The 11244-nt window shown below is 58.9% G+C and overlaps 1 protein-coding gene across 1 annotated transcript; it reads right to left on the bottom strand.

The window, feature by feature from the left end:
* On the bottom strand, positions 1–10270 carry BCL3 (BCL3 transcription coactivator). Its single transcript, XM_036885807.2, has 9 exons — positions 9137–10270; positions 7319–7472; positions 2674–2782; positions 2309–2513; positions 2113–2201; positions 1856–1933; positions 1206–1373; positions 810–927; positions 1–614 (listed from the first exon to the last, which is right to left on the bottom strand). The coding sequence occupies exons 1-9, from the start codon at positions 9390–9392 to the stop codon at positions 430–432; spliced, it is 1362 nt and encodes a 453-aa protein (XP_036741702.2). The 5' UTR covers positions 9393–10270; the 3' UTR covers positions 1–429.
* Positions 10271–11244: the final 974 nt, after the last annotated feature.

The raw sequence follows: 11244 nt of genomic DNA on the forward strand, positions 1-11244 counted from the left end.
TATGGTACAAAAATAGTTTATTACAAAAGAAATTCAACCGAAATGCCTAATAATTTACATTGTTATCAGTGCCTGGCTACAGCCCATCTCTCCCTCCTCACAGATCTGGGTAGCGGGCAGAGGGGAGTGGCTATTCCCTGGTTCCACCAGCTCCGGGAGAGAGGGAAATGAATGTCTGGGTGGAATTCCAGGCGGGGACTGGTGCCTGAGAATAATGGGAGTAAGAGTACTGAGGAGGACCAAACGGGGGGATATCTGTGCTTAGAAGAGGGGACTTATGGGTAGACACACGGGCCTCTGTGCAAATCCTAAAATCCTGGTCCCAAAGATGAGGAGGTGGTGGTGGGGGGGCAGAGTGAGGTCTTCACAGTTTCCAGGAGGGCAGGGTGGTCCCTCCTCATAAGTCCGAGATCTGCCCCCCCGTTGCTCTCAGCTGCCTCCTGGAGCTGGGGAGGGGGGCACTGGCCTGCCAGGGGTTCGGAGGACCCCAGCAAAGGGCAGGAAGGCAGGTGGAGATGAGGGAGGAAGGAAGAAACTGGGGGGAGCCATGGGGAATCCAGGAGGGTCCTTGGGGGGAGACTGGGAGGGCGAGGAGGGGGGTGATGCAGAAAGACCTGTGGAAGAGAGAGGGGCGGGGTCAGCACCAGCAACTGGATCCAGAGAGAAGGGGGCTGGGACCCCAACTCCAGGGTCCTGAGAGAGGACCGGTGGGAACCTGATGGGCTCTGAGGGCAAAGGGGACAGCCTGGGGTCTGAGTTGCACACAGCAGGGAGTGGCTGGGCTCTGGCCCTGGAAGCCGGGTTCTCACCATTGGAGCTGAGGAGGCTGCTGCTTTCAGGGGAGGTGGTGGCTCCCCTGTCAGGGGCGGGCTCTGGCTGGGACGCAGGAGCAGGCCGCGTGGCCTTCCCCCTCAGAATGTCGATGACCTGAAGGAAGATGGGGGTCACCACCAGGCCACTGCTGCCCACACAGGCCTCCCTCTCTCCAGGCTCCTTGCTCCTGGGGTCTGTGAGTGTGCAGGCCTCCTGCTCAGCACGGGCAGGTGGCCGGGCACTTCCTTTCCTGGTGCCTCGGTCTGTCCTCTGTCAGGACCTCACACCCAGCACGCACCGGCCCAGACACACACGCCCACACACCTGGCACGCCCCCGCGGGCCGGTGCAGGGCACAGACCACCGCCCCCAGCCCCCAGCGCGCCCACTCACCCGACGGCTGCGTGCCACCATGAGCGGCGTGTCGTTGTGGCAGTTCTTGAGGCCACTGTCAGCGCCACTGCGGACCAGCGTGCGCACGAGTGGGAGGAGCCCGCGGCCCGACGCCGAGTGCAGCGCCGAGCTGCCCGAGTACATCTGGGCATTCACGTTGGCGCCGTGCTGCGGGCGGGAGCGCGGGTCAGCACCGCGGGGGGGCGGGGCCACGGCAGGGGCGGAGGCGGGTGGGAACTAGGGTCCAGGGCGGGCCGGAGCCGGCCTGGGCGGGCGGCGCTTAAGCAGCCAGCGCGCGCCTCCGAAGGGCGGAGTCAGCGAAGGGAAGGGTTCAGGGTCCAGTCGGGGCGGAAGGGCAGCGCGGGGCAAGGCCCAGGCCGGAAGGCAGGATCAGCAAGGCTATCGCGGGTCCAGGCCTGGGCCGTTTTGAGGACGGGGAGGATTGGGAGAGGGCCCAGGACAAGTGCGCAGCCTGCGGGGTGAAGTTACAGGATTGACAGAAACAGGCCTAGAAGGAAGGGTCAGAGCTGGACGTGGAGCCAGAGCGGCAGCCAGAACTGGAAGGCGGGGTCAGTGCCAGGGACTGGGCGACAGCTGGGTTGGTGCCGGATTAAAGGGTGGGCGAGGCCAGGGGCAGGGGCCGTACCCACCTGCAGCAGGAGCTGCACCATGCTCAGGCTGTTGTTTTCCACTGCGTGGATGAGTGGGGAGCGGCCGCTCTTAATGTCCTGCGTCAGGAGGGAAGGCCTTTGAGTCTATCGGAGCTCTGCCCAAACGGCCGCCTCCCGCATCCCTACCGCTGCGCTCGATCCCGTTAGATTTCCAGCCGCACCTCCACCCACTCGAGCGCTCTCCCACGCCAGCCCCGCCCCCTTCTTGGCCCCACCCCGCGCAGGCGCTTGCTCACCACCGCGTCGATGTCGGCGCCGCGCTCCAGTAAGAGCCGCACGGCCTCGGGGCACTCGGTGTTCACGGCCACGTGCAGGGCGGTGAGCCCTGAGGACAGGGAGACTCAGCTAAAATCTGGGCCTGGGGCTTTGCAGCTCCAGAAAGACTCCGGTCCAGCCAGCCAGCCCCAACCCTGTGCCCGGCAGGGTGCTCACCGTCATAATTGCGGGCCTCCAGGTCCACCGAGCCCGGGGCTGCGCTGTCCAGCAGGGCCCGCAGGCATGTCGGGCTGCGGTGCTCACACGCCAGGTGGGCCGCCGTCTGGCCATGGCGGTCCAGTGCCATGGGGCTGGCACCAGCCATCACTAGGAGCCGGACCACAGACGGCAGCGTGGTGATCACAGCCAGGTGTAGCGGAGTCTAGGGAAGAGAGACTGTGAGGAACCTGTGTCCAGTCCTGTGTCCCAGTCCTGCCTCCCTCACAATTTGAGTCCTGAACCCCAGCTGCAATCTTACTCGGGAACCAGAAATCTGGAGCACCTCTTCCCTCAGATTCAAGAGTCAGGGCCCCCATCCTCACCTGCCGTAGGTTGTTGTAGATATCCAGGTCCCGACCCCCATGCTGGAAGAGGTTGACCATCCGATGCACAGCTGGCAGGTTGCCCTGCACCACTGCAATATGAAGTGGCCTGGGGGGTGGGAGATCACAGTAATTAGGGGCCGGGCACCTGTCACTCCTGTACTCTTAGCAGTGCTAACTCAAATATGTGCCGTATACTTTGGAAGTATCTCCAGAATGCAACCACTTCTCCCTACCCTCAGTCCATTTTTCCTGCTTCAGCCATGATTATTTCCCTCCTGAACTGTCCCCTCCTCACTGGCCTCCCTGCTTCCACCCCTACCTGGCTGATGGCTCCCTAGGTAGCAGCCAGAGGGACCTTTTTAGAACCTACATCAGGTCATACTTCCTCTGCCAACTTCTTCACTATGGGCCACAGGCCTGCTAGGACCTTATCTCCCCCTCTTCAGTCCCTCTTACTTCACCTGTCCTCTCTCCACACTCTGTTCTGGCCACTGGCCTCTTTGCTATTCCTCAAACACACCAAGCATGCCTGCCTCCCTGGGCCTTTGCACTGGCTATTGTTCCCTCTGCCTGGAACAGTTTTCCCCCAGGTATCTGCAGCACTTGCTCCCTGTTCGGGCCTCTGTTGAAATGATACAGCTGCAGCTCACTACCCTTTCCCCTGCTTAATTTTCCTCCACATCATCACCTGACATTGTACAGTTTAGTTTCCTGTCTGAATCTCCCCTGTTAGAATGTCAGCTCCACCAGCGCAGGGCGTTTTGTATGCTTCTGTCACTGCCCAGTACCTAAGACAGTGGCTGATGCTGAGTGGGCTCCAATAGCCACTGAATTCAGTGCAAACATGCACCAAACAAATGAATCCATCTCAACGATCCCTGGCCATCCTTGAAGCTGATGACCATGTTCCTACTCCTCTCCAGGCCATAGTTCCTCATCTGTGAAATGAGTGGGGATGAACTTGATGTGCCATTCAGGTCTCCATCAGTTATGACATGATGTATATCGTGTTCAGTCTCCAACCCAAGAGTATCCATGTGCTGGAAGTTTTGCTCAAAAGGAAAAGGGTCGTTTTGGATGCTGGGATCCCCCATTCTGAACTGAAGGACTCGTTCTCCCAGTTTCCAGGAAGGTTAGTGCTCTCAGCTCTGAGAATTATCCTCCACTGAAAAGAGCTACTGGCTTAGGTCACGAGTGACAGCCACCATCCAGTGGCATCCAGTGGCCGGTCAGTGCTTGCACAGAGGGCCCAGGCTTCTGGCCCCAACTCTGAAGGCCACTCCAGCTGCAACATTCCCTGGGGACAGCTAAGGCCCTGTTGAGACTGCATAGGAGCTCAGCTTCTCCCTCTGCCTTGACCTGATTCCTTAATCCTCACATGCATAGATCTCAAGAGCACTTCCCACTGCCAGATAAACCACCTGCTTCCCATGGCCTCCAACCTGGAAGAACCACTTAGAGCAGAGAGCTGTCTGGGATGACTGTGAGGCGTGGGGGCACATGCCTGGAGGGCACGAAGCTGAGGGCCCTGCACACAGGCTGCACAACCTTCCCTTGACGCCCTTTTACTAGAACAATTACTTTCTCGTCCCCCACTGCCTGCTCATTAACCAGGCCTTGCACAGGCAGGTGAAGAGTGGTCCTCTCAGTTATGAGATATGCATCCAGAATCCACATTTTATTTTATGATTATTTTTAGGGATTACGTTTTCCCAGTATATACTGCAAAATGATTATCACAGTAAGTTTTTTTCCTTAACATCTATCCCCTCTCATAGTTACATTGTTTTCCCTCTGATGAGAACTTTGAAGATCTACGCTCAGCAAGTTCCATCTACACAATGCTATAGTCACCATGCTGTGTATTATATCCCCAGAACTTATCACTGGAAGTATGTACCTTATGACCCCCTTTACCTAATTCCTCCCCTCACCCCCCACTCCGGCAACCACAAATTTGATCTCTGTTTCTATGAGTAGAATCCACATTTTAAACCAGCTCCCTCAGGTGCATCGCCGGTGGCAAAGAAATCCTGACGCCCAGGGGTATTTGGGGGGCTAAGCAGGCCATGGTTGCAAATTGGGCTGCAACCTGCTCTAGCTCTGTGTCCTAGGGCAAAGTCACGTGGCGCTCGTGAGCCTGGTTTTCTCCACTGTCAAGTACAGCCCACAATAGCGCCTATCTCCCAGGAGAGCCTGCAGAACCTGGATCCTGATCCGTAAAAGGCAAATTTAAAAGGAAAATGTTGGGGGGACCTGGGCCCTTGGCCCCCGGGAAGGGCTCCTAGCCCCTCTTGCAGCTCCCAGGACGCCCGGCCTGGGTCCCTCTCGGGGCGGGCAGGGTTAAGTGAGGGCAGAGGGAGAGAATGATTTCAGAGAAACCGTCCAGGCCCGAGTTCCCATAAACGCGCGGGCTGCAGGGGGTGGGGCGGGGCTGGAGGAAGTGGGGACGGGAGGGGCGGCCCAGCCCTCGGACTTCCAGTAACAGGTCTGCTGGGCGGGGCTCAGCTTCCTGCTCCCGGGGGAGGGAAGCCTTTCTCGCCGGGGTTGTACCCCGGCCACCCCCGGCACCCCGACTTCCATCCTCGAATGGGGCGGCGGAGGAGGGAGCCCAGTCCAGAGACCTAGCTTCCCTGGAGAATAAAGACAGACTCGAAGTCCTCCAGCCTGGAGGCTCCTCTGGAGCTCACCCGTCTGCACTTAACACTCTGGCTGGCTCCCTAACCCCCTAACTCGGCATCCACCCCCAAGATCTCTTCGCACCCAGGAATACGGTGCCCTGGTTCTTTGTGGATACGGACTTCCCCAGTCTCTCCGACGTCTAGATCCCCCAGCTGCTCTGCGCCCTGTTCCTTACCCCCTCAAGGGTCAAGGACTGTAGGACCCCCAACCTCTGCTCTCTGGGTCTCAGAACACGTCCCTTCTCTCTGGAAGTCCAGATTTCCAGCTCCCCAGTGCCTGGCCTCTTGGAGGTCCAGATACTCTGAGGTTCTTGCTCCCTTTAGTCCTTAGAAGTCCAGCTTCTAACCAAGCTTTGCTGCTTCGGCCCCGAGACTTAGCGTGTCCCCCTCCCCCGCCCCCGGACTGAGCCAGCTGCCCATTCCGGTAAAGGCTCGGCCCCAGCGGAAGGGGTTAAGGTTAGAGTGAGCGCCAGGAGGGGGAGGCTGCGAGTGAGTGACGGGTGCTGACGTGGGGGAGGCAGAGCAGCTGGGCTGCGGTCAGGTTCTGCGGGAAGGGATTTCCCCCAGCAGGCAGCTGAGGCAGAAGTGTTTGCTTTGGAAGAGACGGGGGAGAGCGGGCGAGGGCGGGTGGGGCACGGGGCTGGAGACTGGTAGGCCAGGTCCACTTCTGCACCCTGCTTTCACATTGCTGCCAACAACTCACCCCTGGGGGCAGATACAAATTAAATCTATTTCACAGATGACCCCGGAGGCACCCAGAGGAGGAAGAAACTAGTTTTATTGAGCTCTTTATAAATCTCAAGCACTTTCTCCTGCTTGGACTCACACTGATGGCCCACAACCACCTGGGTTGGAGGTCTGCTGGAACACCACCAGCTCACACGTACTGAGCACCTACTATGTGCGTGGCCCTGTTCTATGTACTATATGTACGTACATCCTTGCACTGAATCCTAATTGTGACATGTGCTATTATGAGCCCCAATTTCCAGATAGGGAAATTGAGGCTCAGGGATGTGAAGGCACCCAGTGGGCCTGTGGTAGAGGCTCCCGCTTTCCCTGCAAAAATAGGCCTGTTCATCCTCTCCCTCCCTATGGTTTCCAGTCCCCAAACCAATTCCCAGGTCAGCACGTCATCATCTCATTTCTGCCTCACAGAGACCCTCACACACATATGATTCCTGTTTTTACAGGGGGAAACTGAGGCAGACAGGGACGAGTAAGTGGTCAGCTGAGATTCAAACCCAAGTCGATAAAATAATAATAATCATGACCGGTAAGTGTGTTGAGTGCTACGCACAGGGCTAAGCCCTCCTGTACAGGACTTCTCAGCAGCCTCAAGAAACATTTTCCCAAGTGCAAGTAACAAACCATGGGATTTGTGAAATCAATTTAAGAGACCGTCAAATTCATTTAGTGGCCTGTGACCATGAAACAACGAAATAGACTAGAATAGGAAACACTAAAGTAGATCCCATGTAGTCAGGGTGAGTCTTGTTTTGTTCTGCGCGATTTTTATTACAGGCTTATATGTCAAGCATATATGTGATGGGTTTAATATAAAGTAGTAATAATAACAGTAATATTAATACTTATTGAGCCATTATGCTCTATGAGGCTCGGCACTAGGAGCTTAACATATGTAATTCATATAATCGATCAACGAACTGTCTTTCTCATTTTTGGGTTGTGATAAAAAAAATCTGAAGCCCCCACAAAACAGTCCTAGGAGGTAAGTGCTCTAAGGGTGCCTTTTATTCAGATGAGAAAACTGAAGCTCAGAGAGGGAAAGGGCTTTGCTCAAAGTCACACAGCCAGCGGTAGAGATAGGATTCTAACTCAGATTGAGGTAATTCAAAAGCCCAAGCCGAGTGCCCCGGTGTTGTGGTGGGTAAGGCGGGTAGAGGGCTGTCTTCCCTACTCCCCACTGCCACCCTGCTTTAATGGGGGCTGTCACTCACGTGTCGCCGTCCTCATCTGCACGGGTGGCCATGGCGATGTCAGCCGATAGGGGATGTTCCATGGAGCACACCATGGGGTACAGGGGTGTAGGCAGGTTCAGCAGAGGAAAGGGGGACCCCATGGTTGGGGTGGGGTATAGGGGCAGTAAAGGCCCTGCGACAGAGAAAGGACAAGCATGAGGGCAAATCACAGACCTTAACCCCCACTCCCCATCTCCGGCCTTTGCTGCCCATCACCTGCATGCTTTTCCAAATCCCTTTTGCATCTCATACTGGATCCTCATGGCCCAAGACAAATTCCCCTTCCACATCCCCTTCTGGGCTCCAGAAGCTTCCCCTGAGCCTGGTCACTCTCATTGTCTCTTATTTTGTCACGTGCCTGACCCCCAACCTCCCAGTAGGCAAACTGTTCCTTAAGGAAGGGGACCCCAGGACCTGTTTGCTGCGTTATTTTGTGGCTGAGGGAGGCAAGAATTATACGGTGCAGGGTGAATGTGTAGAGAGTCTGATGAGAAGGGTGGGTCAGAAGGTGAGAGGGGGTGGTGGCAGAAGCCAGTTCAGATCAAACTATTGGATGAGACCATGGCAGTAGTCAAATCTATATCCACCCATCACACAGATGGGGAAAACTGAGGCCTGGGTTCTCATCCAGGGAAGGGAAAGGGGAAGAGACAGTGGCAGGGTTCCTGATGCAGAGATTGAAGCTCTCCACCTGCTGAACTCTGATGAGATGGAAGGTGTAGGGACTGGGCAAGGGCCTGGAAGCACTAGGTGTGGGTCCTCTGCAGCTTTGGGGGTCACTCAGCGATGGTGAGTTGGGCACAGATGTGGTAGGGGATGCCCCTTCCTTGAGGTCAGGGGTGGAGGTGGGCTAGGGAGAATGGTGTTTGGCCTTCTCTGTCACCTCCTGATCCTTGGGGGACCCCATTCTTGAAACCCTAAGTTTTTAGATCCCTGTTTTTCCCGTACCAGGTCTTGTCACTCTGTGGCCTTCTGCCCAGAGACCCCTGAATCATTCATCCTGGCCCTAAATCCTTGCATTCCTCAGTCGTCCCCCATTCCAAGAATCCTCAGTTCCCAAGCTCCCTAGGGCCACCTGAATTTGTGACCTCAGGTGAGACTCTGATCCCTTGTGACCACACATAACTAGGTGCTCAGAACGCTGCATCTCTGTCCCATTGGCTCCTCAGGACTCCCACTATCTGGGTCCATTTCCTTGGATCCTTGTGGCTCCAGATATGGGAGTGCTCAGAACTCCCACTCTGTTCTCATTCCCACTGTCCCTTGATTTCCTGGTTCCTGAGTTTTGATCTCCTGGGATCCCTAATATCTTTCTCCTTAGAACCCCAGTCTCTGTTCCCCTGACTCCCTTTGACCCCATCTCTCTGGATTCCATGAACCCGTTTCTTGGGCCCAGGCACTGGTTCCCCATAACCCTGAATATCTGGGTTTTTCAATCTGTGTTCCTGGGACTACAGTTTCTGCCCCCTGGATTCCCTGAGACCCCCTATCTGTACTGCTATGCACTGTCCCCTGGATCCTCACATCTGTGGCATTTAGCCCCTGGGCTCTGTGCCCCAGAGACCCCTGAGGACCCAGCTTCCTAGCACACCCATATCTCTGTCCCTGCGACCTCAGGCTCTGCCCCCAGCTCCCCAGGAACCCTGTGTCTGTGTCCCTGGGGCCTTGAATTCTGTGCCCCTGTTGCTCAGTTCCCTGGGACAGCTTTTATGTGTGTTCTGAACTCTGTCTCCAGCCCTGGTGACCCTATGCCCTGTCTGGCCCCCACCCAGCCCCTGACCCGAGGGAGCCACTCACCCTGGTAGTAAAGCGCTTCTGGCCGGGCCAGGCCGTGACGGGGCGCGGGGACCGCTGGCACGTCGGATCCGCCACGCAGGGGATCTGGAGAGACAACTGGGCCCGCAGCGCCGCGGGGAGCAGCGGGCTCCGGGGAGGGTGCACGCAGAGGGCGCTTGCGGAGCGGCAGCGCGGCGCCCGGGGGTCCGGCGGCCTTGGGCCTGGTGCGCAGGTCCACGGGCCCCTCGTCCATGGCCCCCGCGGGGCATCGGGGCATGGGGCCGCCGGGGACGGCGGCCGAGCGGGCGGCCGGAGCGCGGCTCGGCTTGGTGGCCCGGGAGGGTGGCTGTGCCGGGCGCCGGGACTTCCCCTGCCGCCGGCTGAACTGAAGGGACTTTTGTCGGCCTGGGCGGTGCCGGCCGCCCGCCTCCCCGCCCCCGGCCCCCCCGGGGCCACCCGTCCGCCCCAGGGGTTTCCTGGACCTGCCGCCGCTCCGCCGCCCCGCGGTGGAGCCGCCGAGCGCCCCGCCCGCGCCGCTCTCGGGCCCGCGCCCGCCCCCTGCGGCCCCGCGGCGCCCCGGGCTCCCGGCCTCGGCGGGGGCGGGGCGGGGAGGCGGAGTCAGGGCTGGGGTCCCCCCCGCCCCCTGCGGCTGCGGGCCTCGCGGTTGCTGTTTCTGTTTTGGTCTCTCTGGCTGTCTATATCTCTGTATCTCTAAGTCTCGGTAACTCTGTCTCCTGCCCGGATGTAAATAGGTGTCTTTCTGAGCATTTCTCTAGATCTCTGAGTCTCTGTTCTCACGGTCTCCGTCTCTACTGTCTCTATGGGTGTGTGCCATCTCTCTGTGTCCTTACAGCCTCTGTCTCTCTCAGCCTCTCCCCGAGAAAGGCAACTCCCTGGGGCCTTTGGGGTCGCTAGGACGCGGGTTCGAGTGCTGCCTCCCACATCCCCGCCGGGTGACCTTGACCAGGCACTTCCCTTCTCTGAGCCGTTTCCTCCTTTGTGGGAGTGAAAAGACGCACCCAGGTCAGGGAGTGCTCTCGGCGGGCGCCCAGCCTCTATGCCCCGGCCGGCCCTGCCCGCGTGTCTGCCCCCTGCGTGCGTCCCAGCCGCGGACCGAGCTTGGCTGGGGGCGGGAGCCGGGGGGCGGGGAGTGCACGGCGGGGCACTGAGTGTGCCTCCAGCGCCGTCCCTGCACCCTGCCCAAGCCGCGGAGCCGAGAGACCCGGAGAGATCGAGGGAAAGATACACGGAGACTTCGCATAGACGCAGACACAAGACCAAAGCCCGGGCCCGGGGGTCGGGGGCAGCCTGGCTCCCCCTTCTCCCCCACTCCCTGGGCGGGGTTGTGGGTGGGGAACAAGCCGGGCGGGTTGGGGGAATGACTCAGAGGCAAGCAGGGGCTGGTGGTGAGGGGGAAGGCGGGGCAGAGGTGGGCCTCCTCCGGGGCCCCGCCCCTGCCTCCCTTCTCCCCGCCCCGGGGAGGGGCCCCAGCGCGCGGGGCTTTCCCGGATTTCCCTGGAGGCGGGACCGTCTCTGGGGTTGAGTCCCGGTCAATGAGTTACTGGAGGCGGACGGGGAGGTTTTGGGGATTTAGGGGGTCGGGAGAGTGGGGGCTGCATCCCGGACCTGTCCAGGTGGCACGCAGGGTCCCCCTGGTTCTCTGTGTGTGTCTCCCCCTGCCTCTGCAACCCTTTCCCTCCAGGCCTGGCCTCCTCTCTGTCTCTGGGACCCATCCCCTCTTTCTGCCTGCGGATACCCGTGTCTCCGAGCCAGCGTCTCTCCGAGACCTGAAAGTGGGTATGGAACCCTGGTCTCAGAGGTACTTTGCCCAGGACTTGGGCTGCGCCCCAGTGGATCGTTAACCTGGGATGTGAGGAGCAGCTGCGGGCAGAGGCCTCAGCCCTTCCCCTTCTCTCCGCCGGTCTCTGGATCTCCCTCTCAGCTCCTGTATTGGGGAAACATCTGGGTCAAGGCCTGGGTCAAACCCCACCGCTGCCTCTTACTCCTGTGGGACCTCTGATAAGTCCTCTCTCTTGAGACTCAGTTTCTTCTTCTGGCAAACGAAGCGGAGGTCACCTCCTGCCCCGCAGTGTTGTGGGGGCTGCAAGGGAAGAGGTGAAGGGATTAGG

This window comes from Manis pentadactyla, chromosome 15 (assembly GCF_030020395.1).
Source record: "Manis pentadactyla isolate mManPen7 chromosome 15, mManPen7.hap1, whole genome shotgun sequence".
NCBI lineage: Eukaryota > Metazoa > Chordata > Mammalia > Pholidota > Manidae > Manis > Manis pentadactyla.

What these genes read in the sequence shown, in the direction of transcription:
- BCL3 (XM_036885807.2), bottom strand. Translation starts at nt 9,392, where the DNA reads ATGCCCCGATGCCCCGCGGGGGCCATGGACGAGGGGCCCGTGGACCTG. An exon ending in GCAGATGAGGACGGCGACAC is followed by an intron (nt 2,783 to 7,318) that starts GTGAGTGACAGC and finishes CCCACCCCCCAG; the next exon opens with GCCACTTCATATTGCAGTGG. An exon ending in GGAGGCCCGCAATTATGACG is followed by an intron (nt 2,202 to 2,308) that starts GTGAGCACCCTG and finishes CCCTGTCCTCAG; the next exon opens with GGCTCACCGCCCTGCACGTG.